At 40.3% G+C, this 25,267-nt stretch overlaps 1 protein-coding gene across 2 annotated transcripts in view; it reads right to left on the reverse strand.

Annotated features, from left to right (window-relative positions):
- tln2a (talin 2a) overlaps positions 1-25,267 on the reverse strand; it is a 74,118-nt gene that overhangs the window by 37,127 nt on the left and 11,724 nt on the right. For both annotated transcript variants that reach the window (XM_049473682.1, XM_049473681.1), the window contains exons 2-23: positions 22,112-22,280; positions 21,775-21,872; positions 21,439-21,568; positions 20,369-20,521; positions 19,541-19,683; positions 18,280-18,407; positions 17,268-17,331; positions 16,421-16,525; positions 16,168-16,323; positions 15,546-15,647; positions 13,439-13,515; positions 12,563-12,743; positions 11,459-11,572; positions 9,884-9,992; positions 8,510-8,718; positions 7,666-7,764; positions 5,952-6,119; positions 4,626-4,920; positions 3,940-4,106; positions 2,360-2,488; positions 1,386-1,499; positions 391-504 (exon numbers count right to left, since the gene is read on the reverse strand). In XM_049473682.1, coding sequence (XP_049329639.1) covers positions 391-504; positions 1,386-1,499; positions 2,360-2,488; positions 3,940-4,106; positions 4,626-4,920; positions 5,952-6,119; positions 7,666-7,764; positions 8,510-8,718; positions 9,884-9,992; positions 11,459-11,572; positions 12,563-12,743; positions 13,439-13,515; positions 15,546-15,647; positions 16,168-16,323; positions 16,421-16,525; positions 17,268-17,331; positions 18,280-18,407; positions 19,541-19,683; positions 20,369-20,521; positions 21,439-21,568; positions 21,775-21,872; positions 22,112-22,247 — 2,991 coding nt within the window. In that variant the 5' untranslated portion in view covers positions 22,248-22,280. The remainder of the gene's footprint in view (positions 1-390; positions 505-1,385; positions 1,500-2,359; positions 2,489-3,939; positions 4,107-4,625; positions 4,921-5,951; positions 6,120-7,665; positions 7,765-8,509; positions 8,719-9,883; positions 9,993-11,458; positions 11,573-12,562; positions 12,744-13,438; positions 13,516-15,545; positions 15,648-16,167; positions 16,324-16,420; positions 16,526-17,267; positions 17,332-18,279; positions 18,408-19,540; positions 19,684-20,368; positions 20,522-21,438; positions 21,569-21,774; positions 21,873-22,111; positions 22,281-25,267) is intronic.

Raw genomic sequence — 25,267 nt, forward strand, 5'->3', positions numbered from 1 at the left:
ATTCAGATAAAATTGTAATTTGATGGAAACATGGTTTATCTAGATCTGCAGTGAATTTTAATTGATTTGAATTATTCATGCTGTTCATTTCTGTTTTGAGGATACATTAAAATTTACTCAAATTATTTTTTTTAATTAATGTGATATTATACCATGTCTGGTAGGTCTAAAGCTTAGGCTTTATCTCTTTAATCTCAGTAAGTAGACAATATTATCGATATCGCACATCCCTAATTCAGAGTAAATGATACTAAATGTATTGTTACACAGTATTTGCATGAATTTTAAACACTAAACTGAGCTACAAAAGTCACGTTATACTAAAACTCCATATAATATGATATATACTATAATATATAATAATATAATGTGAGAGAGAATCAGGAGGACCTGCAGGAAGTTCTGGCTGGCGATGATGAGGGCGAGGTGGGCACTGTCGTCTTCAGGCTGCCCCTGACTCCCCCGTACCCCCTGTACCAGCTGAGGAATATGATCAGCTACAGCCTGAAACACACACACACACACACACACACACACACACAATAATAAATAACAATCAATTTAAATAAAAATGAATCTAAAATCAATCCAGCTGATATACTGTTCTAAGTTTACTTTTTTGCATCATGATACAGGGGTTATGATTGAATAAATCACAACATATGCGAACAACATATGTTGCGACTGTTTTAATCCAATTTTAGGAAAACTGACACACTATTATATTTATAAAATCTAAGTAAAAGAAAATTTTATCAAATTATCATGCTTCCTGGACCTATGCCTCCTACTGACACTATTACCCAGAATTCCACTCCCTTTCACACCAGTCACATGCTCCTCTTCAACCAACCATGGACAGTTCCAGCGATCACAGTCACCTGAATTCTAATCACCTGCACCTGTGACTAATTACCGATTCTCTATCTGATTGCTCTGTGTGTTTGTATTTAAGGCCTGTTTGTTGTGCTCGCGATTTGTGAGAAAAAATTAATCTGTGTTTGATGTTTGTGTTGTTTAACCTTTTTTTGTTTTTCAGAATTTACTCTTTTAGAATCGCTCCACTGCTGTGATTCCTAAACTTCATTTTGACTTTGTCCCTGCCCTATTTTTATGTAACTGTTATTGCTGTTTATGTTTTTGATCTGGATTTTTGACCACCCATCGGATTTCCCTTCCAATATTAAACCTGTTTCTCCAAGTTTCTCTGGATTGACCAGAAAACCTGGCACCAATCAGAACAGTGGCATCAGCACAGCTTAAACAGAACACTAAATGACCCATGTCTTATCTTTACATCTAAACTAATAATTAAAAATGTAAAATAATTAAGTATTGCAGTACTTCAATATATCAATATTTTCCTACAGCCCTAGAAACGGTACCTTGCAGCTCTGGACCAGTTGTTGGTGGGCGGCGGTGTTTTTGTTGGAGGCTGCAGCGTTCTGAGCCGCAGCGATGGCCTGAGTAGCGGCTGCAGCAGCCTGCTTCGCTGCATTCTGTAGAACAGACAACAAAACTCACTAAATCACTTATAAATCACCAACACAACTCACTAAATCACAATCAATTATTAACATACAGCTCTGAAAAAAATAAAACTACTTAAAATGATGAGTTTCTTTGATTTTACCAAATTGAAAACCTCTGGAATATAATCAAGAGGAAGATGGATGATCACAAACCATCAAACCACCAAACTGAACTGCTTGAATTTTTGCACCAGGAGTAAAGCAGCATAAAGTTATCCAAAAGCAGTGTGTAAGACTGGTGGAGGAGAACATGATGCCAAGATGCATGAAAATAAAACTGTGATTAAAAACCAACCAGGATTATTCCACCAAATATTGATTATTTCTGAACTCTTAAAACTTTATGAATATGAACTTGTTTTCTTTGCATTATTTGAGGTCTGAAAGCTCTGCATCTTTTTTGTTATTTCAGACATTTCTCATTTTCTGTAAATAAATGCTCTAAATGAGAATATTTTTATTTGTAATTTGGGAGAAATGTTGTCTGTAGTTTATAGAATAAAACAACAATGTTCATTTTACTCAAACATAAACCTATAAATAGATAAATCAGAGAAACTGATTCAGAAACTGAAGGGATCTCTTCATTTTTTTTTTTACAGAGATGTAGATATATATATATATGTTGTGATCACAATTTACACTATGACAATAAACATGTTTAAGGAATGTTCACAAATATTGAGATAGTTTTGATTATAATGTTTACAGAATTATTTATAATGTGTTTATAGAGTCTTATAAACATGATATTTATAGAAAGTGTTACCCAGTTTATTTCTATACCCACACTCTGACCTCTAGCTACTGAAAGTGTGACCTCTGACCTCTAGTCTGGTGATGAGTTTTTTCTTGATGGCGTTTTGAGCAGCTGCACTGGTGGCGACTCGCAGCCCCTCCGCCGCCTCCCGCAACTTCTGCTGCTGATCCTCATTCTCCGGGAACGCTGCAGCTCCCTGACACACACACACACACACACACATTACACACACATTACACACACATTACACACACATTACACACACATTACACACACATTACACACACACACACATTACACACATTACACACAACTACAACTACACACAGCACCTCTACACACACTATTAACCTTAATTTAACATAGAACTACAACTAATGTGGTTTACTATGTGGTAATGTAGGGTAATGTGGTTTACTGTGGGATAATGTGCCGGTAGTGTGGGATAATGTGAAGTAATGTAGGGTAATGTGGTTTACAGTGGTGTAATGTGGTTTACTGTGGGGTAATATGGGATAATGTAGGGTAATGTGGTTCACTGTGGGATAATGTGGTTTACTGTGGGGTAATGTGGTTTACTGTGGGATAATGTGCCGGTAGTGTGGGATAATGTGGTTCACTGTGGTGTAATGTGGTTCACTGTGGTGTAATGTGGTTTACTGTGGTGTAATGTGGTTTACTGTGGTGTAATGTGGTTTACTGTGGGATAATGTGCCGGTAGTGTGGGATAATGTGAAGTAATGTAGGGTAATGTGGTTTACAGTGGTGTAATGTGGTTTACTGTGGGGTAATATGGGATAATGTGGTTCACTGTGGTGTAATGTGGTTTACTGTGGTGTAATGTGGTTTACTGTGGTGTAATGTGGTTTACTGTGGTTTACAGTGGGATAATGTAGGGTAATGTGGTTCACTGTGGGATAATGTGGTTTACTGTGGGGTAATGTGGTTTACTGTGGGGTAATGTGCCGGTAGTGTGGGATAATGTGGTTCACTGTGGTGTAATGTGGTTTACTGTGGGGTAATGTGGTTTACTGTGGGGTAATGTGGTTTACAGTGGGATAATGTGGTTTACTGTGGGGTAATGTGGTTTACTGTGGGGTAATGTGCCGGTAGTGTGGGATAATGTGGTTCACTGTGGTGTAATGTGGTTTACTGTGGTGTAATGTGGTTTACAGTGGGATAATGTGGTTTACTGTGGTGTAATGTGGTTTACTGTGGGGTAATGTGGTTTACAGTGGGATAATGTGGTTTACAGTGGGATAATGTAGGGTAATGTGGTTCACTGTGGTGTAATGTGGTTTACTGTGGGGTAATGTGGTTTACAGTGGGATAATGTAGGGTAATGTGGTTCACTGTGGTGTAATGTGGTTTACTGTGGGGTAATGTGGTTTACAGTGGGATAATGTAGGGTAATGTGGTTCACTGTGGTGTAATGTGGTTTACTGTGGGGTAATGTGGTTTACAGTGGGATAATGTAGGGTAATGTGGTTCACTGTGGGATAATGTGGTTTACTGTGGGGTAATGTGGTTTACAGTGGGATAATGTAGGGTAATGTGGTTCACTGTGGGATAATGTGGTTTACTGTGGGGTAATGTGGTTTACTGTGGGGTAATGTGAGGTAATCTCCGCTAGTCTCTTTAATGTACCTTCGCAGCTTCCACCATGCGGGCGGTGGCGTCGGCGAGCAGCTTGGCGGCGGCGAGGAGCTTCTTGGAGTTATCCACATCAATTTCAGCCTCCGCATCCGACCTCATCGCTCCCACCAGATCAGAGGTAGCCTGAGCCAGCACTCGCGCCTGTCTCACCATCTCACCTGAGACAGAGAGACATTATAAACTTATCGTAGACATAACCGATATATTACCCATTGTTTTCACTTAGCCAGACGAGTCCATTATTGGGAATGTGCCTCAATGATGGGGGCAGCTTGGGAATGGGCAGACTTGTTAATGATCTCAAGGCAGCTGGGACAACAGTCGGGGCCCTGCAGTGCCTGTAAGGTCCCCCTGCTCAACAAGCCACATGTGTAGGTCTGTCTGAAATTCATCAATGATTCTGAGAGTGATTGGGAGAAAGTGCTGTGGTTTCGGCAAAAAAAAATCAAGCTTTTTAGCTGAAATACTGACTGTGACCCAAAGAACACCGTCCCCACTTCACCGCATCAATGGGAGAGTGGATGGAGCCATGTACCATAAAAATGTGACAAAAAAAGTGACTTCCGTCCACCAGGATATTAAAAACGGTTTGTGGCTGGGTCTTCCAGCATGACAATGACCCAAAACTTACAGCCAAAGCAACAAATGTATGTATGTACTCTGCAGTGTCTCCTCACCTGCGTCTCCCATAGAGCTGAATATGTTCTCAGTGACGTTCATGATGGTGTCGGTGGCCTGGTCGTAGCGTCCGATTGGCTCTCCGCAGGAGTCGTAGTTGCGTACGTGGGCGAGGAGGTCGGCCAGGGCCTGAGTGACGACGCCGGCGGCGGCGCTAACCGCCTTCAGCAGCTCCCCGTCATCAGTAGCAGAGAGACAGGCGTTCACACAGCCCTGCACCGAGCGATCCACCAACTTCCCCGCCTCCATCAGCTGCTCCTGACACACCGGAGAACTGATCGTCGGACTCACCACCTGATACACACACAGATACATATATAGAGTTTATACCTGATCAAAAATATTACACAAACAGTATAAAACAGGGAAAGTTTAGTTTCTCAGTGAGTTCTAGGGTAATTTTCTCTTTTATTATTTTTATTATTTTTTTTATCCTCTGTGATTTTATTCCCGTCCAGAACGATCATGTAGGTGTTTTTATCAGACGTCCTCTGAGTAAATTACAGGCTGAATTATCTACTGTTTTTCTCTGAACTCCGTGCTCCTCCGGTAATTTTAGTCCCGTCCGGACGCACATCTCTGAGTTTCGTCTCCTCGCCTTTAATAAAATAGCTATTTGTCCACTGCCGCGCAATGTAATTACACTTTGGGTGCACCACGGTTTCCACGAAGATCCACGTTAAAAACACAACAGCGAGTGGAAATGGAGGAGCTACTGAACACCACGATGTCATGTGACTGAGAAAAACTAAAGCCTAAAAACTCACTGATATAAACCTTTAATCCTTTAATTTTCCAAAAAAAATCATCAGAGCTCCTTATAATCCGGTGCTCCTTATGTATGAATTCTATCAGTCAGGTAGTAAGGAGCAGTAAAGACACTCCACTGAAGTACAGAGTTATACAGGAGTGAGTTTTCTGTGAAGTTTCTTCAGCACTAAGGCTGGGTGCAGCAGCATTAGCATTAGCCGCTAACCGCAGCGCTAGCTCTTACTTGTTAAAAGATGACTGTATTGGACTGTAGTCTCTTACCCTTGGACAAAATACTGGAAATTTAAGCTTATTTTAAATAAACAGAAGCGCTTTACTCACCCAAATAAACAGTTTTCAGGAGAGAAATCTGTGTAGATTAACATCCAGCACTCGTTTTTTTTTTTTTAAGAATTACAGTTTTGTTAACTAAGGTGCTTCCTAGAATGTGCTCAGTATCGTCATGCTATTAGCATAGCTTCCATTTAGCTATTTTTCATGCTTTTGCTAATTCAATTCTAAAAACTCTAAAGACTCAGTCCTGTTACTCAAAACTAAAATAGAACAGCCCCTACCTTAGCACAGGCCACCAGCTGAGAGGTGGAGAGGGCGCACTGCGTCGCTGCAGCGATGACCCGGTTCTGCAGAACCGTATCCTCCGACACCTGAGCCACGTTCTTCGCCTTCAGAACCATCATCGCTGCTGCATTAGCTACAGCTTTAGCCAGGTTCATCAGAAAATCCTGCAACAACACATAACACACACACACACAAATACATTAAAACACAATAATACTAATGATAAAAATACACTGTAAGAACAACACTGAAATGTACAGTATATTATGCCAAGCTCAGACTACACAGCATTTTTGTCCCTCGCGACGTTCACTGTGTCAGATTAAGCAGTTATCTTTGTTTTGCGTCGTTCTCGGGGGACTGGCAACACTACATTTTAGTCACCGACCAATCATCGTCCATGTCCTCGCCTGAGTTCGTAGGTCATCACAGGGGAGAAGCATAGAATCTGATAATCATGCTACAGAAGCGCTTTGCGTGATGGAAGAGCTTTTGTTCTCAGAAAAACTAAAAAAATAAAATAAATAAATAAAAAAAGGGGGAAAAGCTACTGTGGGTTCCTGGGTGACCCAAATGGACATTACATGCTTTGTGTTCTCCAGAGAGAACTTAAGGTATAGTAAAGATGTGACTACTTATGTTTCAGTGCCTGTAAACAGAATATTTAATGGATAAAGTAGATTATTATTAGATTATTCTTCTACAGGAGCACTGTGCTGTTTTCTTTTCCCGTGTTTACATCTGTGCGCCACAGAACGCTCTGTCTTCCTATTGGTCAGAGTCAGGGAGCAGGTGGCTGAGCAGCATGTGTCAAACTAGGCGATAAAATACAAAAAATTCTAACATGCTAGTCTTTCCGTCGGATGCTCCAACGCCGTCGCTCACATCAAATTACTGCTCTTTAACTGCATCACACTACACAGAGCTTCACTCGAGACACTGAAATTCAGATCCGACGCACGCAATCTGTCGGGGCTGACAAAATCAGGCCAAACTGGGCTAAAATCGTGTAGTCTGATCCGGGGATTACCTGCACCAGTTAGCTGTATACAGGCTGTCAGTGATGATAAATATCGTGGGGATGATAGAAAAGTGTCTATCCTGCTACTTACCTTCTTATCGTCTCTATCGTTTCTACAGTAATTTCATCAATTATTCATGTAAATATATAAAGTAGGTTATGATGAAATGTATTGGCGTGATCACTTTGCATAAACTCGGTTTATATAAGTGATAATAAAGTCATCTTCACAAAAAAGCTTTATAATGTGGTTTTGGGACGTGACGCTGCTTTACGTTATTTGACGGTCACGCGCAGACACGCCGGTTTGAGACGTGCTTTACATTATTAAACTCATAAGAGCTGAACAATGGAGAAGCATTGTTCTTTTAAAAAATAAGCTACTGCATCTACCTCCTCTGTTTCCATTTGATATATTCACATATATTGCTGCACTAAAAGGTAGTAATTCTCATTTGTGAAAGTTTGGTTTAATGCCACTTTGAAATAAAGTTGGAAAAAAGTAAGCAATGATATTATTTTGTCATATTTTTCGAAGAATAACTGAAAACATACTCAAATGTGGTATATTATAATATATATCGTTATTTTAATTTTTCCCATATTGCCCAGCACTACAGGCTGTACAGTAAGAATTTAATGTTATTCAGTAGTAATGCTGTAAAAACTACAGAAATGTGTTCAGGTACCTGAAACCTCTCATCCGTCTCTTTCTCTCCGATTTGCCGCAGCAGATCACCGCTGGCCTGACCGATACTGCCTGCTGCATTCAACACAGTCTGCCGAGGCTGTAGAACACACACACACACACACACACACATATATACAGATCAAACGCACATACTATTTCATAGACTCTAAGACACACAAACAATATCTGTGTGTATGATAAAATAAAATACTTTTACACAGCACTGTATACTACATACTCAAACACTAGAGATATAGTAATTACTCTACAGACAGACTCAGGAGATCCTTTGTTCCGAGAGCCATCAGACTCTTCAACTCCTCCCAGTGGAGCCGGAAGAGAGAGGACAGATGTGGAACGAGTCTCATCTGCTTTCTTAATCACAGCCTTTCTTTAACTGTACTGGAAAAACACTTTGTGTTATGTACATCTACACCCAGTGACTCTTTTGCCTTTTTACTGTATATACTGTTTATTTGCACCCCTGGACACTACACTACGCACCTGACTTAAATACAATACTTGCACAGGTTTATGTTTAATATTGTCATATCTGCTGATACCTCCTTTACTTAATTTATTCTTTATTACTGCATTACCTCATATCTACGACTGATTACTTCCACACTTTGTGTAGTTTTTGTATTTTTATATTTATGTATATATTTTTAAATCTCAGTTTAGAGCTTTCTAGTGTAGAGTCTTATATTTCTTACTGTACTCTCTTATTATACTACCCCTATAAATTTTCTTCGGGATCAATTAAGCGTCCGTCTGTCTGTCCATCCATCCATCCATCCATCCATCCATCCACATCCTGCAGTATGATGATGTGTACTCACCTCTCCGGACGTGGGCTCCACGGCGTTCAGCAGGTCGGACACGGCGCCGGTCAGAGTCCGAGCCGCCCTCATCAGATCCTGCCCACTGCCCACCTCATCCTCCACCAGCGCCGCCAGCAGCTTCACGCCCTTCGACATCTCGCTCAGGTTAGAGGAGATGGTGGTGATGGCGCAGCCCACCGCCGTGTAGTCCGTCTCCTCCGGACCACCTAAAGGTGGAACACACAACCTTAAATATTACATTCAATTATTTATATACAGCTCTGGAAAACATTAAGAGGCCACTTAATTTACCACTTTATTTCCATCTTAATATTTGGTTGCACACCCTTATATATAACTGAAATCTATCACTTCCTATAACCATCAACAAGCTACTTACACCTCTCAACTGGTCAACATTTTGGACCACTCTTCTTTTGCAAACTGCTCCAAGTCTCTCGTGTGTATATATATATATATAGTAGTATACAATACTGTGCAAAAGTTTAAGGCACTAAAGCAATTTAAACTAATCCATTTATCTCAGCAATATGAGTGTTTTTACCTGAAAAAAGAACCACTTATGATATAAACAGACTAAATACAGTCAGACATAAATTCAGTAAAATGTAAGAAGGATTTCAGGAATTCTCATTTTTAACTATAAGTATGTTTTATATCCTGTGAGCCGAGCTGAAGAATAAAGTGTAGAGATTCCAGATTTCTCCTGGATGCTCCTCAGACAGCATGTGTATATTATTATGTTCAGTTCCGTCAGCAGCTCACCTGATTTACCACATTTACCAGTAATTTACCAAACCAGCTGTTGATTAATATGATGAGAACTAGAAATAATAACTATATTAAACTCAGATGAGGAGTGTTTTTTGTAAATTTGCTGTTTGTATTTATTGTAATGTTGTAATGTGTTTTACTGAGATAATAAACACTTACTGCACAGATAAGAAGCTTTTTCAATACTGTGTAATATATATAATATATATATATATGTATATATATTGCCTCCTCCAATATGGCGGCTACGCTAGTACAAATGCCTATGGTGCAGAATATGTGTTACAGTCTGTAAGTGCAGTAACGCTATACTGTACAGGGAGGAGTGAATAGACCAACAGTGGATCTACTACAGGCCACTCTATCATCATAATCATTATTTAATTTATTACAGTGTGGGGACAGAGCCCCCCGGTGGGCTGGAGTGGAACTGCTGCAGAGCCAGTGACCAAATCCTGATCGGGTACAGTAGAACTCACCGATCAAATTGATAGGCTGCACTGATTGATGAGCTGTTCATGTGTTAATTTATTGTTGAAGAGCTGTAAAAGATAATGCACACTTTATATATAAATAAATAAATAAATAAATAATTACCTGCGGTGAGATTAACCACGGATGCTGTGCCGGCGGTGATCGCTCCCACCTGAGAGTGAATCTCATGCTTCGACTCGTCGACCTTATTCTGAATCCAGACTTTAGACGCCTGAGAGAGAGAGACAGCACAGAGCACTGAGAGTGAGATACAGAGTGATTAAAAGGTAAGTAAGACTGGAACTAAGAGATTGAATGGAGAGTGAAATTGTGAGTGAGAGTGATGATGAGTGAGACGGAGAGTACGAATGATAGCGAGTGAGGCGGAGAGTGAGAGTGATGGAGAGAAGAGTAAGAAAGAGAGTGAGAGTGATGGAGAGTAAGACAGAGTGAGAGTGATGGAAAAAAGAGTAAGATGAAGAGTGACAGTGATGGAGAGAGTGAGACAGAGTGTGAGAGTGATGGAGAGTGAGGTGGAGAGTGAGAGTGATGGAGAGTGAGGTGGAGAGTGAGAGTGATGGAGAGTGAGGTGGAGAGTGAGAGTGATGGAGAGTGAGGTGGAGAGTGAGAGTGATGGAGAGTGAGGTGGGGAGTGAGAGTGATGGAGAGTGAGGTGGGGAGTGAGAGTGATGGAGAGTGAGGTGGAGAGTGAGAGTGATGGAGAGTGAGGTGGAGAGTGAGAGTGATGGAGAGTGAGGTGGGGAGTGATGGAGAGAAGAGTAAGAAAGAGAGTGAGAGTGATGGAGAGTGAGGTGGAGAGTGAGAGTGATGGAGAGTGAGGTGGAGAGTGAGAGTGATGGAGAGTGAGAGTGATGGAGAGTGAGGTGGAGAGTGAGAGTGATGGAGAGTGAGGTGGAGAGTGAGAGTGATGGAGAGTGAGGTGGAGAGTGAGAGTGATGGAGAGTGAGAGTGATGGAGAGTGAGGTGGAGAGTGAGAGTGATGGAGAGTGAGGTGGAGAGTGAGAGTGATGGAGAGTGAGGTGGAGAGTGAGAGTGATGGAGAGTGAGAGTGATGGAGAGTGAGGTGGAGAGTGAGAGTGATGGAGAGTGAGGTGGAGAGTGAGAGTGATGGAGAGTGAGGTGGAGAGTGAGAGTGATGGAGAGTGAGAGTGATGGAGAGTGAGGTGGAGAGTGAGAGTGATGGAGAGTGAGGTGGAGAGTGAGAGTGATGGAGAGTGAGGTGGGGAGTGAGAGTGATGGAGAGTGAGGTGGAGAGTGAGAGTGATGGAGAGTGAGGTGGGGAGTGATGGAGAGAAGAGTAAGAAAGAGAGTGAGAGTGATGGAGAGTGAGGTGGAGAGTGAGAGTGATGGAGAGTGAGGTGGGGAGTGATGGAGAGAAGAGTAAGAAAGAGAGTGAGAGTGATGGAAAAAAGAGTAAGATGAAGAGTGACAGTGATGGAGAGAGTGAGACAGAGTGTGAGAGTGATGGAAAGGAGAGAGAGTGAGAGTGATCGAGAGGAGAGTGAGAGAGAGAGTGAGACAGTGAGTGAAATAAAGAGTGAAAGTGAATGAGTGAGAGTGAATTTGTAAGTGAGTTAATTGAGGGGAAAGTGAGAGAGACTAAGCGTGATTAAGAGTGATGGAGAAGAGAGTGAGAATGATAGAGAGTGAGACAGAGAGAAAGTGATATGTTGTTACCAGGTCGTCTCCTAGTGGGGGTAACTCCTCCACCTCCTCCAGATCAGCCTGGACCTGCTGCACCGTCTGCATACTGGTGTTAATGGTTCCCACTAGAGCCTGCTGCGCCGCACTCTAAACCAGATTAAATACAGTTATATATTTAGAGTGAGTGTGAACAGGTGTACAGTGTATAAAGAGCTTATAAGGTTTAGTGTGTGAATTTTCAGGATCATAAGATTTTAAAACATCATGCATACATGGAAAATAAAACCAAAAATCAACTAAAGCTATAATCAAGAATTGATTATAGTAGGTCTTAAACGAATCTGATAAAAATGCTGACACACAATCTTTAATAATAAAATGTGTGTCAGATTGTGTGTCAGAGAAAATAGTTTTTCTCCATCGATAAAGAGAAACACAAAGATTTTACCAAATTTCCATGACTTTTCCAAAACTTTCTGGGTATTTTTAGTTTTCCAAAACTTATCCAGGCCTGGAAACTGCTATTTTCAAATTTCATGACTTTTTCCAGGTTTTTTTATATACGTGGTGAAGTATAAACGTGGTGAGGTATATACGTGGTGAGGTATAAACGTGGTGAGGGATATACGTGGTGAGGTATAAACGTGGTGAGGTATATACGTGGTGAGGTATATACGTGGTGAGGTATAAACGTGGTGAGGTATAAACGTGGTGAGGGATATACGTGGTGAGGTATAAACGTGGTGAGGTATAAACGTGGTGAGGTATAAACGTGGTGAGGTATAAACGTGGTGAGGTATAAACGTGGTGAGGTATAAACGGGGTGAGGTATATACGGGGTGAGGTATATACGGGGTGAGGTATATACGTGGTGAGGTATATACGTGGTGAGGTATAAACGTGGTGAGGTATATACGTGGTGAGGTATATACGTGGTGAGGTATATACGTGGTGAGGGATATACGTGGTGAGGGATATACGTGGTGAGGGATATACGTGGTGAGGGATATACGGGGTGAGGTATATACGGGGTGAGGTATATACGGGGTGAGGTATATACGGGGTGAGGTATATACGGGGTGAGGTATATACGGGGTGAGTTATAAACGTGGTGAGGTATATACGTGGTTGTGTTACCAGTGGTGGCATGTGTCCGAGGTGCATCTGGCCGGTGGTGATCTGCTGCTGTGGTGAGGGCATGGTGCCCACGTTCAGAGTCTCAGGACCCACAGAGCTGGTCCTCAGGACGCCGGGTAACGCCACCGACCCGTGCTCCACCCGCCCCGCACTGTTATACTGCTGCTGCAGGATAGTGGACCTGAATACACCACACACATTACACCATCAGATTACCCAATATATAATACAGCTCTTTAAAAAATGAAGAGATCACTTCAGTTTCTGAATCAGTTTCTCTGATTTTGCTATTTATAGGTTTAAGTTTGAGTAAAATGAACATTGTTGTTTTATTCTATAAACTACAGACAACATTTCTCCCAAATTACAAATAAAAATATTCTCATTTAGAGCATTTATTTACAGAAAATGAGAAATGTCTGAAATAACAAAAAAGATGCAGAACTTTCAGACCTCAAATAATGCAAAGAAGAAAACAAGTTCATATTCATAAAGTTTTAAGAGTTCAGAAATCAATATTTGGTGCAATAACCGTAATGGTTTTAATTACAGTTTTCATGCATCTTGGCATCATGTTCTCCTCCACCAGTCTTACACACTGCTTTTGGATAACTTTATGCTGCTTTACTCCTGGTGTAAAAATTCAAGCAGTTCAGTTTGGTGGTTTGATGGTTTGTGATCATCCATCTTCCTCTTGATTATATTCCAGAGGTTTTTAATTTGGTAAAATCAAAGAAACTCATCATTTTTAAGATATTTTTTACAGAGTTGTATATTCTTAACCAGAGTACTCATGCATGTGTAAAATCAGATTTTTGCATGATTTATGTATAGTGTGTGGGTGTTTATGCTTGTGTTTGTATGTGTATTTCATACTTCTTTGGAGAGACTGAATCCTCCAGCATTGTTGCCTCTTCATCTCCTTCTAAACCAAAACGATCTTTACTCTTTTTCTGCAGGACGAAAACACACACACACACACACACACACACTTAATCACTATTACTTAATAATAATTTATTTACTAATGATGGTTATTTGAGGGCACCTAATACAACTCTACAGCCCCAGGAATTTAGTTTTTATATTTTCACTTCACTTTTGAGCGGGCGGAGTGAGCAGGTGGAGTGAGCAGGTGGAGTGAGCAGGTGGAGTGAGCGGGTGGAGTGTGGAGTGAGCAGGTGGAGTGAGCAGGTGGAGTGAGCAGGTGGAGTGAGCAGGTGGAGTGTGGAGTGAGCAGGTAAGGTGAGCGGGTGGAGTGTGGAGTGAGCAGGTAAGGTGAGCAGGTGGAGTGAGCAGGTGGAGTGAGCAGGTGGAGTGTGGAGTGAGCAGGTAAGGTGAGCGGGTGGAGTGTGGAGTGAGCAGGTAAGGTGAGCAGGTGGAGTGAGCAGGTGGAGTGAGCAGGTGGAGTGTGGAGTGAGCAGGTGGAGTGAGCAGGTGGAGTGAGCAGGTGGAGTGTGGAGTGAGCAGGTAAGGTGAGCAGGTGGAGTGAGCAGGTGAGGTGAGCAGGTGGAGTGAGCAGGTGGAGTGAGCAGGTGGAGTGTGGAGTGAGCAGGTAAGGTGAGCAGGTGGAGTGAGCAGGTGGAGTGAGCAGGTGGAGTGTGGAGTGAGCAGGTGGAGTGAGCAGGTGGAGTGAGCAGGTGGAGTGTGGAGTGAGCAGGTAAGGTGAGCAGGTGGAGTGAGCAGGTGAGGTGAGCAGGTGGAGTGAGCAGGTGGAGTGAGCAGGTGGAGTGTGGAGTGAGCAGGTAAGGTGAGCAGGTGGAGTGAGCAGGTGGAGTGAGCAGGTGGAGTGTGGAGTGAGCAGGTAAGGTGAGCGGGTGGAGTGAGCAGGTGGAGTGTGGAGTGAGCAGGTAAGGTGAGCAGGTGGAGTGAGCAGGTGGAGTGAGCAGGTGGAGTGTGGAGTGAGCAGGTAAGGTGAGCGGGTGGAGTGTGGAGTGAGCAGGTAAGGTGAGCGGGCAGAGTGAGCAGGTGGAGTGAGCAGGTGGAGTGAGCAGGTGGAGTGAGATTGGAGGATAGAACTAAAGCTAGAGAACAGTACGGTTCTGATGAGACCCAGAGGATCAGGATGTATAAATAAATAATGGTATAGAAAATCCTCAGATCAGCAGATTCATTATTTCATAAACAGATCAATACCATAATAATATCCCTCAGATATCAGAGTCAGGAAACACTGGCCTGGTTTAGACAGTACACTTTAGGCTATGTTTACAATATCCAGCTGAAGTTGCTCAACGTGGTTCAGATTTTATTCATGGCTGTGTGAACATGCCAAATCAGATTTTTTTCAGTCACTTTCATATGTGATTCTAAATCAGATACGTATCCGATCCACGGACATGCAACATGAATGTGAATGGTCAAATCTGAATTAATGCATCTTTTTGCTTTTACGCATTAGCATTAGCATTAGCATTAGTGCTACGTGCTTCTCTCTCGTACCCACATTGAATCTCTTGGTGCAGCTGTGCAGCTATAGCTGCTAAAAAACAGCAAAAGCAAACCGCCTGTCCTTTTTTCACCTCCTGGACCTGAGCATGAACTTCAGAGCAGCTGTTTACTCTCCACTCCAGCAAAAGATGCTCCACATATGAGCTGCTAACTCATCCATTTCCCTTTATAAAGCTACGAGTCTCTCCTCTCTCTAATATGAGGGTTTTTGTTGTTGGTGAAGAAGGAGACGTTTATACAGGTATCAGTGTGCAGCATGTGAGACGTTTCAGGAACAGATTCTGTGTTCACATTACACACAGATACAGATCACTTACATTTACACTGAATGTGAACCGACAAGATACACAAATCTGATCTGAGCAAAAAAATCAGATTTGAGAAACATGGCTTGTAGTGTGAACGTAGCCTTAGACTCTGCATTAACTGCTGCTTACAGGTTTCAACACATCTATTATAATTCAGACAGCAGCAGTAATAACGTCCTGCAATAATATCAAATAATAATAATAATAATAATTCTGCTGCTGACCTTTTTGAGGATGATGTCGATGTATCCGGCGATCAGCTGAGAGATCTGCTCTCCCTCCGTCGTCTGAACAGAGTAATAACTCTCCTGATACTCTCCAAAATCCTACACACACACATATATTACTATTATTATTATTATTATTATTATTATTATAAATTTTACAGACCAAATTGAAAACCTCTGGAATATAATCAAGAGGAAGATGGATGATCACAAACCATCAAACCACCAAACTGAACTGCTTGAATTTTTACACCAGGAGTAAAGCAGCATAAAGTTATCCAAAAGCAGTGTGTAAGACTGGTGGAGGAGAACATGATGCCAAGATGCATGAAAAAAAAACTGTGATTAAAAAACAACCAGGGTTATTCCACCAAATATTGATTTCTGTACTCTTAAAACTTTATAAATATGAACTTGTTTTCTTTGTATTATTTGAGGTCTGAAAGCTCTGCATCTTTTTTGTTATTTCAGTCATTTCTCATTTTCTGTAAATAAATGCTCTAAATGAAAATATTTTTATTTGGGAGAAATGTTGTCTGTAGTTTATAGAATAAAACAACAATGTTCATTTTACTCAAACATAAACCTATAAATAATAAAGTGTGTGTAAGATCAGTACCAGGGTGAAGCTCTTGGGTGAAGCAGCCCATCTCTTGACGGTGGTGAGGGGCCACTCCTGCAGAACCTCTTTAGTTTTCTCATCCACCCTCATCACCGACTCCTTAGTGACGCCCAGCAACCGAGGAACCAGCTTATTCTTACTCTTCATCTTCTCCTGATACACACACACATTACACACACCTGGTTATGGTCTACTCTCTCTCAGACTCTGGCTGCTGATGGAGAAACAGCATGATCTACTGTACACTCACCTTCACCAGGAAGAAGGAGACTCCGTAGGTTTTGAGTGATCGGGCCAGTTTTACATATTTCACTTTGGCTTCAATCTCTGTCATTTCTCCACATGCCTTGTGCTCCTGCAATACCAAACACATACCCAACACCATTACATCACTCCCCACACATACCAAATCACACCCAACACATCCTTTAAAGGAGAACTCTGGTGTAAAATATACTTTTGTTGTAGTAAAACATGATAAAAAGTTCTTATCTTTGATGAATAGCACACCTCCGTTCTCCCACAGCGTTCAGAGATCCAGAAATTTTAACAGTTTATCCAACAAACACCCTTCAGACTGGGAGATACGGGGCATAATTTACCCTGATAAATCACTTTTTACACCGTTATCCAGCTCAAAGTAGCTCCACACCTCCTTACTAGAATCTGGAGAGCCCTGACATTAAAAACGAGGCATTAATAACTTAAAAATAGCTGCTTAGCTATGCGGAGGCTATGTATATATATGTCTGTGTCATTATCAGTACAGTGATGGCGGCGCTCGGAGCTGAAGCTAGCGTTTAAATGTCAGGGCTCTCCAGATTCTAGTAAGGAGGTGTGGAGCTACTTTGAGCTGGATAACGGTGTAAAAAGTGATTTATCAGGGTAAATTATGCCCCGTATCTCCCAGTCTGAAGGGTGTTTGTTGGAGAAATTGTTAAAATTTCTAGATCTCTGATAAGAACTTTTTATCATGTTTTACTACAATAAAAGTACATTTTACACCAGAGTTCTCCTTTAACTCTCATTTATAACACAGTAAAACTGTATGTCAGGAATATTTTACAGGACATTAGTGAATCTGAACTGGAACTCACCTGGAAGATTTTTTTCTCCGCTCCTCTCTGTTTGACGTATTCTTTAGGTAAGAACTCCTTTAGGCTGAAGGAACATTTAATATACAGAAATATCACAGGAAAATCATCATTCAGAAGATTTAATTTGCAGGGTTTATACACATTTTAACCAATCAATTTGCATGATTTATTCATGACTTTTCCACGATTCAAGGCCAATTTTCATGACCATACGATTTTTAAACATCCGTGCAGAAATGGAAAATAAATCCAAAAATCAACTTAGAGAAGATAAGATAAGATAATCCTTTATTAATCCCACAATGGGGAAATTTGCAATGTTACAGCAGCACAGAGGAAAGGACAGAGAAACAGGTCAGGGAAATATATGAACAAATAATAATAAAAGTGCAAGCTTGAGCAGTTTAATGTCCATGGTGCGTGGACAGTTCAGAGTACTTAAACTTAAAGAGTACTATTAAAAAAAGAGAGAAAAACAAGAGAAAAAGTTCACAAAGAGAAAGAGCTGCTGTAACTGGCTGCCACTCGAGCGGTGCCGGACGTAGATAATTATTTAAATAAAACTACAATTCTCTAACTAAAAACTATAATTAAAACTGATTATAGCAAGTCTAAAATGAATTTTATAAAATGTTGACACACAATCTTTAATAATAAAATGTGTGTCAGATCCTGAGAGCTGTATTGTGTAAACTGGGATAAATTACTGAATTAACTCTGAGCTGATTGATGTATTTGTAGCTCAAATTACTGTAGATTTTCTCCATCAATAAACAGAAACACAAAGATTTGTAGAGCAAATTTCCATTTTTTTCCTTTTTATTTTTCCAAACTTATCCAAGCCTGGAAATCAGTGCTATTTTCAAATTCCATGACTTTTTCAGGCGTTTCATTCATTTTCTATACGATATGAACCCTTTATATGGTAAGATTAATGGTGAAGATCATCTAATCCTGCTGAGAAGATGAGCACTGATAAAACTGAAAGAAGGATAAGAGGAGAAGAGCTTACTCCAGCAGTCCGGCTCTGTGTTTTTGTTCTATATGAGGACCGAACTGGATCTGCGTCTGAATTCCACCAAACTCACACGCCTTATCAAACGAGACCGGATGAGACCCGTTCAGAATATCATCACGAGCCTGAGGGAGGAAATAAACAACAATTAGAGATAACTACAGGATTAGCTTCTATTTTTTCTCTTTTATGTTTTTTTTTTTATCCTCTGTGATTTTATTCCCGTCCAGAACGATCATGTAGGTGTTTTTCTCAGACGTCCTCTGAGTAAATTACAGGCTGAATTATCTACTGTTTTTCTCTGAACTCCGTGCTCCTCCGGTAATTTTAGTCCTGTCCGGACGCACATCTCTGAGTTTCGTCTCCTCGCCTTTAATAAAATAGATATTTGTCCACTGCCGCACACCGTAATTACACTTTGGCCGCGCCACGGTTTCCACGGAGATCTATGTTAAAAACACAACAGTGAGTGGAAATGGAGGAGCTACTGAACGCTGTGATGTCATGTGACCGAGAAAACTAAAAGCCTAAAAACTCACTGATCCTCCTGTTTTTACAATTGCAGTCCGGATGCAGGAGTTTTATAGGAGTATTAATCCCATCTGGATAGAGCTTACAGAATAAATGATGAGTTCTGATTAGAAGTGGGTATCGCCACTGATTGACCAGTTCGATTCAATTCCATTCTGATTCATTTACGTAAATTTCAGTTACAGTAAAAATTTTTGTTTAAATATGAAATGTATATAATTATACAAGGGACACTTAAATTTCCATCATTAAAATATTAGTTTTTGTATTATTAACACTGAACACTTTTTTTTAAATATAATTTAAAGTAGTTAATTTCAACACCGTGCTTCACATCTCAACATATACAGGTTTGAAATGATCACTTTACTCAAATGTTTACATGCGGGTAAAACATAACGTGCTTCCAGAACATTATAGTTACATAAAACAAAAACATACATGCTTTATACATTTCTTATTTACTTGCAAACAAAAAAAAAGGGAGAAATTTATAGCGTGACATTAAAAACTGTTCGCATATACGGAGAAAATAGGCTAATTCTAAGGATCGATTTGCGTTTATATGAATCCATATCGGATCATTCAAATAAAGATAGATTTAAATCGAAAAATCTATTTTTTTTAAACACACCCCCTTTCATGACCAGCCTATAGAGAAACAACAATACTTCTTGTCAATATATGAATAATATAAACATATGAGAGTCTGGGGGCAGAGTCAGACCTGTACATAGAGCAGATTGAGCTGAACCGGGTCTCGAGAATCCACGTTCTGATCCGAATAAAAAAACTTCCTCCTCAACAACAGAGTCTCGCTCTCCTCCACACCCTGCTCCCGAAACGTCCTGCCATGATCCAGCCAGTTCACTGAGAGAGAGAGAGACAGAGACAGAGAGACAGAGAGATACAGTACAGGCCAAAAGTTTGGACACACCTTCTCTTTTTCAATGCGTTTTCTTTATTTTCATGATTATTTACATTGTAGATTCTCACTGAAGCATCAAAACTATGAATGAACTCATGTGGAGTTTTATGTACTTAATAAAAAATGAGCTGAACCTCCACAGTCACCTGACCTGAACCCAATCCAGATGGTTTGGGGTGAGCTGGAGCACAGAGTGAAGAAGACAAAGGAGCAACAAGTGCTAATAAACACCTCTGGGAACTCCTTCCTTCCTTCAAGACTGTTGGAAAACTTTTCATTTCAGGTGGCCACCTCTTGAAGCTCATTAAGAGAATGATGCCAAGAGTGTGTAAAGCAGTAATCAGAGTAAAGGGGGGCTTTTATTTTGAAGAAACTAGAATATAAAACATGTTTTCAGTTATTTAATCTTTTTTTGTTAAGTACATAAAACTCCACATGTGTTCATTCATAGTTTTGAAGTTTTGAATCTACAATGTAAATAATCATGAAAATAAATAAAACGCATTGAAAAAGAGAAGGTGTGTCCAAACTTTTGGCCTGTGCTGTACATTTTTGATATAATATTAAATATAACATTTGTAAGACATTAATAAATGATATGAAGTGTTTATAAATGTTTTAGCGTACGCTCGTCGTCTGTGTGCAGTTTGGCTTTGAGTTTCTCCATCTTCCTCTCGTCTCTCAGCAGAGTTCTGTCCTTCCTCAGTGTACTCATCCCCTCATCCCTCCGTTCCTCCCCCGTCTCCCGCACCACAGAGTACTCGTCATAGTTCGTTATTCCTGAACACAACAGATTTTATTCAGTTTAAAATGTCTGGTTGTGTCTCTATTATAAATGAATTTATTTATTTAGCGCTGCTTTAGTTCACTGGATTAAAAGTCTCTGAAAAGTGTCTAAGTGAAGTTTAGGAATAGAGACTCATTCTGGCAGAGAGACACAATTCAGCACAACACCTTTCTTTCTTTCTTTCCCTCTTTACTCTCTCTTTCTTTCACTCTTCTTTCTCTCTCACTGTCGCTCTTTTCTGTTTCCTTCTTATCTTTTTCTTTCTTTTTTACTCTTCTCTCTCTTTCTTTTTCACTCTTTTCTCTCTTTCTTTCTTTTTCTTGTTCTTTTCTCTTTCTTTCTCTCTTGCTCTTTTCTATCTTTTTAATTCTCTCGCTCTTTTCTCTCTTACTCTTTCTTGTTCTTTTCTCTCTCTTTCTCTCTTGATCTTTTCTATCTTTTTAATTCTCTCGCTCTTTTCTCTCTTACTCTTTCTTGTTCTTTTCTCTTTCTCTCTCTCTTGCTCTTTTCTAACTCTTTAATTCTCTCGCTCTTTTCTCTCTTACTCTTTCTTGCTTTCTCTTTTTCTTACTTTCTCTTTCTTACTTTCTCTCGCTCTTTTGTCTCACTCTTTCTTGTTCTTTTCTCTGTCTCTTGCTCTTTTCTTTCTCTCTCACTGTCACTCTTTTCTGTTTACTTCTTTTCTTTTTCTTTCTTTCTTTTTCTTGTTCTTTTCTCTCTTTCTCTCTTTTACTGTTTCTATCTCTTTCATTTTCTTGCTCTTTTCTCTTAGTCTTTCTTGTCCTTTTCTCTTTCTTTCTCTCTTGCTCTTTTCCATCTCTTTCATTCTCTCCCTCTTTTCTCTCTTTCTTTCTCACACTCATTTTTCTTTCTTTCTCTCTTTCTGTGTGTGTGTGTGTGTGTTCAGCACCTATTCTGCTGCAGATGGTGAGGAGAAGTTCTCCGACTGTTTTTGAGTCGTCCACCATCACGGTCTTCACCGCTCCGTCCAGCATCTTCACCTTCTGAGGTCTCTGCTTCCTCCTGTACTCCAGAACATCCTGAGAAACATCACACAACATCTCAGGATTTCAGTGACAAATAGTTATAGTTTCTCTCTCTGTCTCTCTGTCTCTCTGTCTCTCTCTCTCTCTCTCTCTCTCTCTCTCTCTCTGTCTCTCTGTCTCTCTGTCTCTCTGTCTCTCTGTCTCTCTGTCTCTCTCTCAGACTCCGGCTGCTGATGGAGTATTAAAACAGTGTTTCTCACCCCATTTCTCAGCATGTAGTAATCCAGTGTTCGTCCACTTTCAAGCCAGATACCTTTCCTCGGATCCTCGTCCGACAGAAACAGCCCGAACTCTGATGCTGCCACACACACACACACACACAAACACACACAAACAAACACACACAAACAAACACACACACAAACACACACACAAACACACACACACACAAACACACACACAAACAAACACACACAAACAAACACACACAAACAAACACACACAAACAAACACTCTTAGACAACACTAAACACAGAAAGCAATAAATGTTCTGTATAATAAACTGAATTTTTGCTGGTTCTGTTTGGTTCTGCTCACCCGGTCCGGTCTGCGCTTCCGGAACTCTCTCTCTGATGACCCGGCACGCGTCGTACACCGCCGTCGCCGGCTTAAACTGCATCGTCTTCACCACATTGCACTGCCTCACGCAGATCTTCAGAGACAGCGCCACCATCCTGCTTCCTGAGGTATTACACACACTCCACACCTGCAGGGAGAGGGGGTATTAATCAATTACTGTGTGCATTTAGTATTCATAATTCATATGCAACAATACTACTACTACTTCTGCTGCTGCTCCTTGCAATATGAGTAACTATAGCCCTTTTAAATATATTAATACTGTAGGGTGATGGATAATATTAATGCACACTGAACTGAACGCATTTCTTAACTGGAGAACCAAGAGAATTAATGCATCTAAATTTTCCATAATAAGCTATTGTAAATTGATATTAACCCTCCTGTTATGTTCTGGTTCAATTTGACCCGTTTAAAAGTTGGAAGATCTAGGAAAAATCGTTTTTAAAGTATTTTTTTCAGTATAAAACTTCTTCTGCTTGCCTTAGTTAGTGTAATCAATATATAACCCCCTGCAATAAACTAAAACTTAAACAATATTCAACGTTGTGTTTTAATGTTATGTAAATCTATTACCACCTGCCTGAAACAGGATACAGCAGAGAGCGCGGAGCTGCACAGTGCTGGACAGGGTCTAAACTTGGCACGAGTGTGTGTGTGTGTGTGTGTGGTCAGGGTGCGGTGGGATTGGAATGCCCTTCCACACAGTTGGCACAGTGTAATCTGCAGTAGTGAAGACGTGATCACAATAACTCTGAATATTTTAAGAAAACAATATTATTGGCAAAAAAAACACAAAAAACACAGTTACAGACCAGCATCATACATTCAGTAAAAATCAAAATAATTTATAAATGTTTGTCTATTTGTTTTAATGTAAACAGTATAAAAGACTTGTAGCGTACACAATAATAGTATATATCTATAAACTGCAAACATAAACAATTAAATGTAAACACAATAAAAAGCTAAACAAATACAAAACTGTTATTAAGAATATCGGTATTTTCAATATATGGAAACATTTTTAGCATGTTAAAATAATTTTCAATATTATTGTGTACATTACCATAAGAATAAAGATTGGTAGGTTGATATGATACTTAGGTAAATAGGTAAATAGATAAATAGGTAGAGCTGTAGGTAGATAAGTAGGTAGACTGGTAGGTAGGCAGGTATGTAGGTAGGTAGGTAGGTAGACTGATAGGTAGGTATGTAGGTAGGTAGATATGTAGGTAGGTAGGTAGGTAGGTAGGTAGGTAGGTAGGTCAGTAGGTATAGGTAGGTATGTAGCTATATAGGTAGATCAGATTGGTAGATTAGGTAGCTTAGTAGATAGGTGGGTATGTAGGTAGGTAGATAAATAGATAGGTAGCTCAATAGGTAGACAGAAAGACAAACAGACAAATAGACAAGAAGGTAAGTAGGTAGACATGTAGAGGTAAGTAGGTAGGTGGTTAAGCAAGTAGGTAGACAGATAGACAGAGAGACAGATAGGTATGTATATAGGTAGATTGGTAGGTAGATGGATTTGTAGATGAATATGTAGGTATGTAGGTAGGTAGATAGCTAGACAGACAGACAGACAACAGAGGAACCGTGGTGTGGACTCTAGGTAGGTAGGTAGACTGATAGGTAGGTATGTAGGTAGGTAGATATGTAGGTAGGTAGGTAGGTAGGTAGGTAGGTCAGTAGGTATAGGTAGTTATGTAGCTATATAGGTAGATCAGATTGGTAGATTAGGTAGCTTAGTAGATAGGTGGGTATGTAGGTAGGTAGATAAATAGATAGGTAGCTCAATAGGTAGACAGAAAGACAAACAGACAAATAGACAAGAAGGTAAGTAGGTAGACATGTAGAGGTAAGTAGGTAGGTGGTTAAGCAAGTAGGTAGACAGATAGACAGAGAGACAGATAGGTATGTATATAGGTAGATTGGTAGGTAGATGGATTTGTAGATGAATATGTAGGTATGTAGGTAGGTAGATAGCTAGATAGATAGACAGACAGACAGATAACAGAGGAACCGTGGTGTGGACTCTAGGCGTGAGCATTAAGAAACAGTTGCGGATTATGGGTATAACTGAAGGGCCTTCAGGAACTGGCTGGTACTATTAATAAGCACTGGCTGCATACTGGCAGTGTCACATATTTCTATACATGAAGTGGAGCAGGAGGAGGAGGAGGGGGGTTTATAAACACAATGCGACTTAAAGACATGACAACCTGTAAACTTCTTACACTGTTCAAAAAGAGAGGTTTTAAAATATAAATATCCATTCAAACAGACCAAACGCCCAGAAGATCCCCAAAAAGCTAAATGGTGGGGAACCTAAATACTGGTTAATAGAGCTAAATGCTACGTTGAGTAGGGGTGGGCGATATGGCACTAAAATAATAATCACAATATTTCATGTTTTTTTTGCGATAGTGACACTCTTGGCGAAACGACAAAACACTGAATAAAAATAAATAATTTCATTTACAGAAAAAAAACGATTATCTGGAGATTTCTCACTTTGGAAACTCCAAACAGCAGAAAGGCTTCATGTAATATTTATAAATTCAGCGTCTGAGGGGTGAACAGATTAACACCAGCAGTCTGTTAGCCTAGCTAGCATTAGCACCCAGTGCTGTATTCTTGTGTTGTAAAGGTATTAAACTACAGACTGGAGTAAACTATAATCATAATCCACATATCCTATAAAACCACAGGATCTACAAACACTAACCAGCACTAACACACACATCTGTTATTAAACACAGAGATTAATTTAGTTCGGAAATACAGTTAGCATCACCAGTTAGCCGTTAGCATCTCCATTAATATCTGCAGTCTGTTAGCCTAGCTAGCATCGGGCCGACAGCTGCATTCCAGCATTGTGAATGTAATAAGAAACTAAATAAAATTAATTACAGCCATAATCCACATCTAATATTAAACCACAGATCCTCCCCACTCTAACCAGCACTAAGAAATTAATCTGTTATTAAAAAACACAAAACAGAGATTAATTCAGCTCAGAAATACAGTTAGCAACTCCAGTTAGCCGTTAGCTATTGCAGCTAATCCACTATCCGCTACGTGTCAAAATAAAAGTCTCCTGCGCAACCA

The sequence above is a fragment of the Astyanax mexicanus genome, unplaced genomic scaffold (assembly GCF_023375975.1).
Source record: "Astyanax mexicanus isolate ESR-SI-001 unplaced genomic scaffold, AstMex3_surface scaffold_43, whole genome shotgun sequence".
In the NCBI taxonomy this organism is placed as follows: domain Eukaryota; kingdom Metazoa; phylum Chordata; class Actinopteri; order Characiformes; family Acestrorhamphidae; genus Astyanax; species Astyanax mexicanus.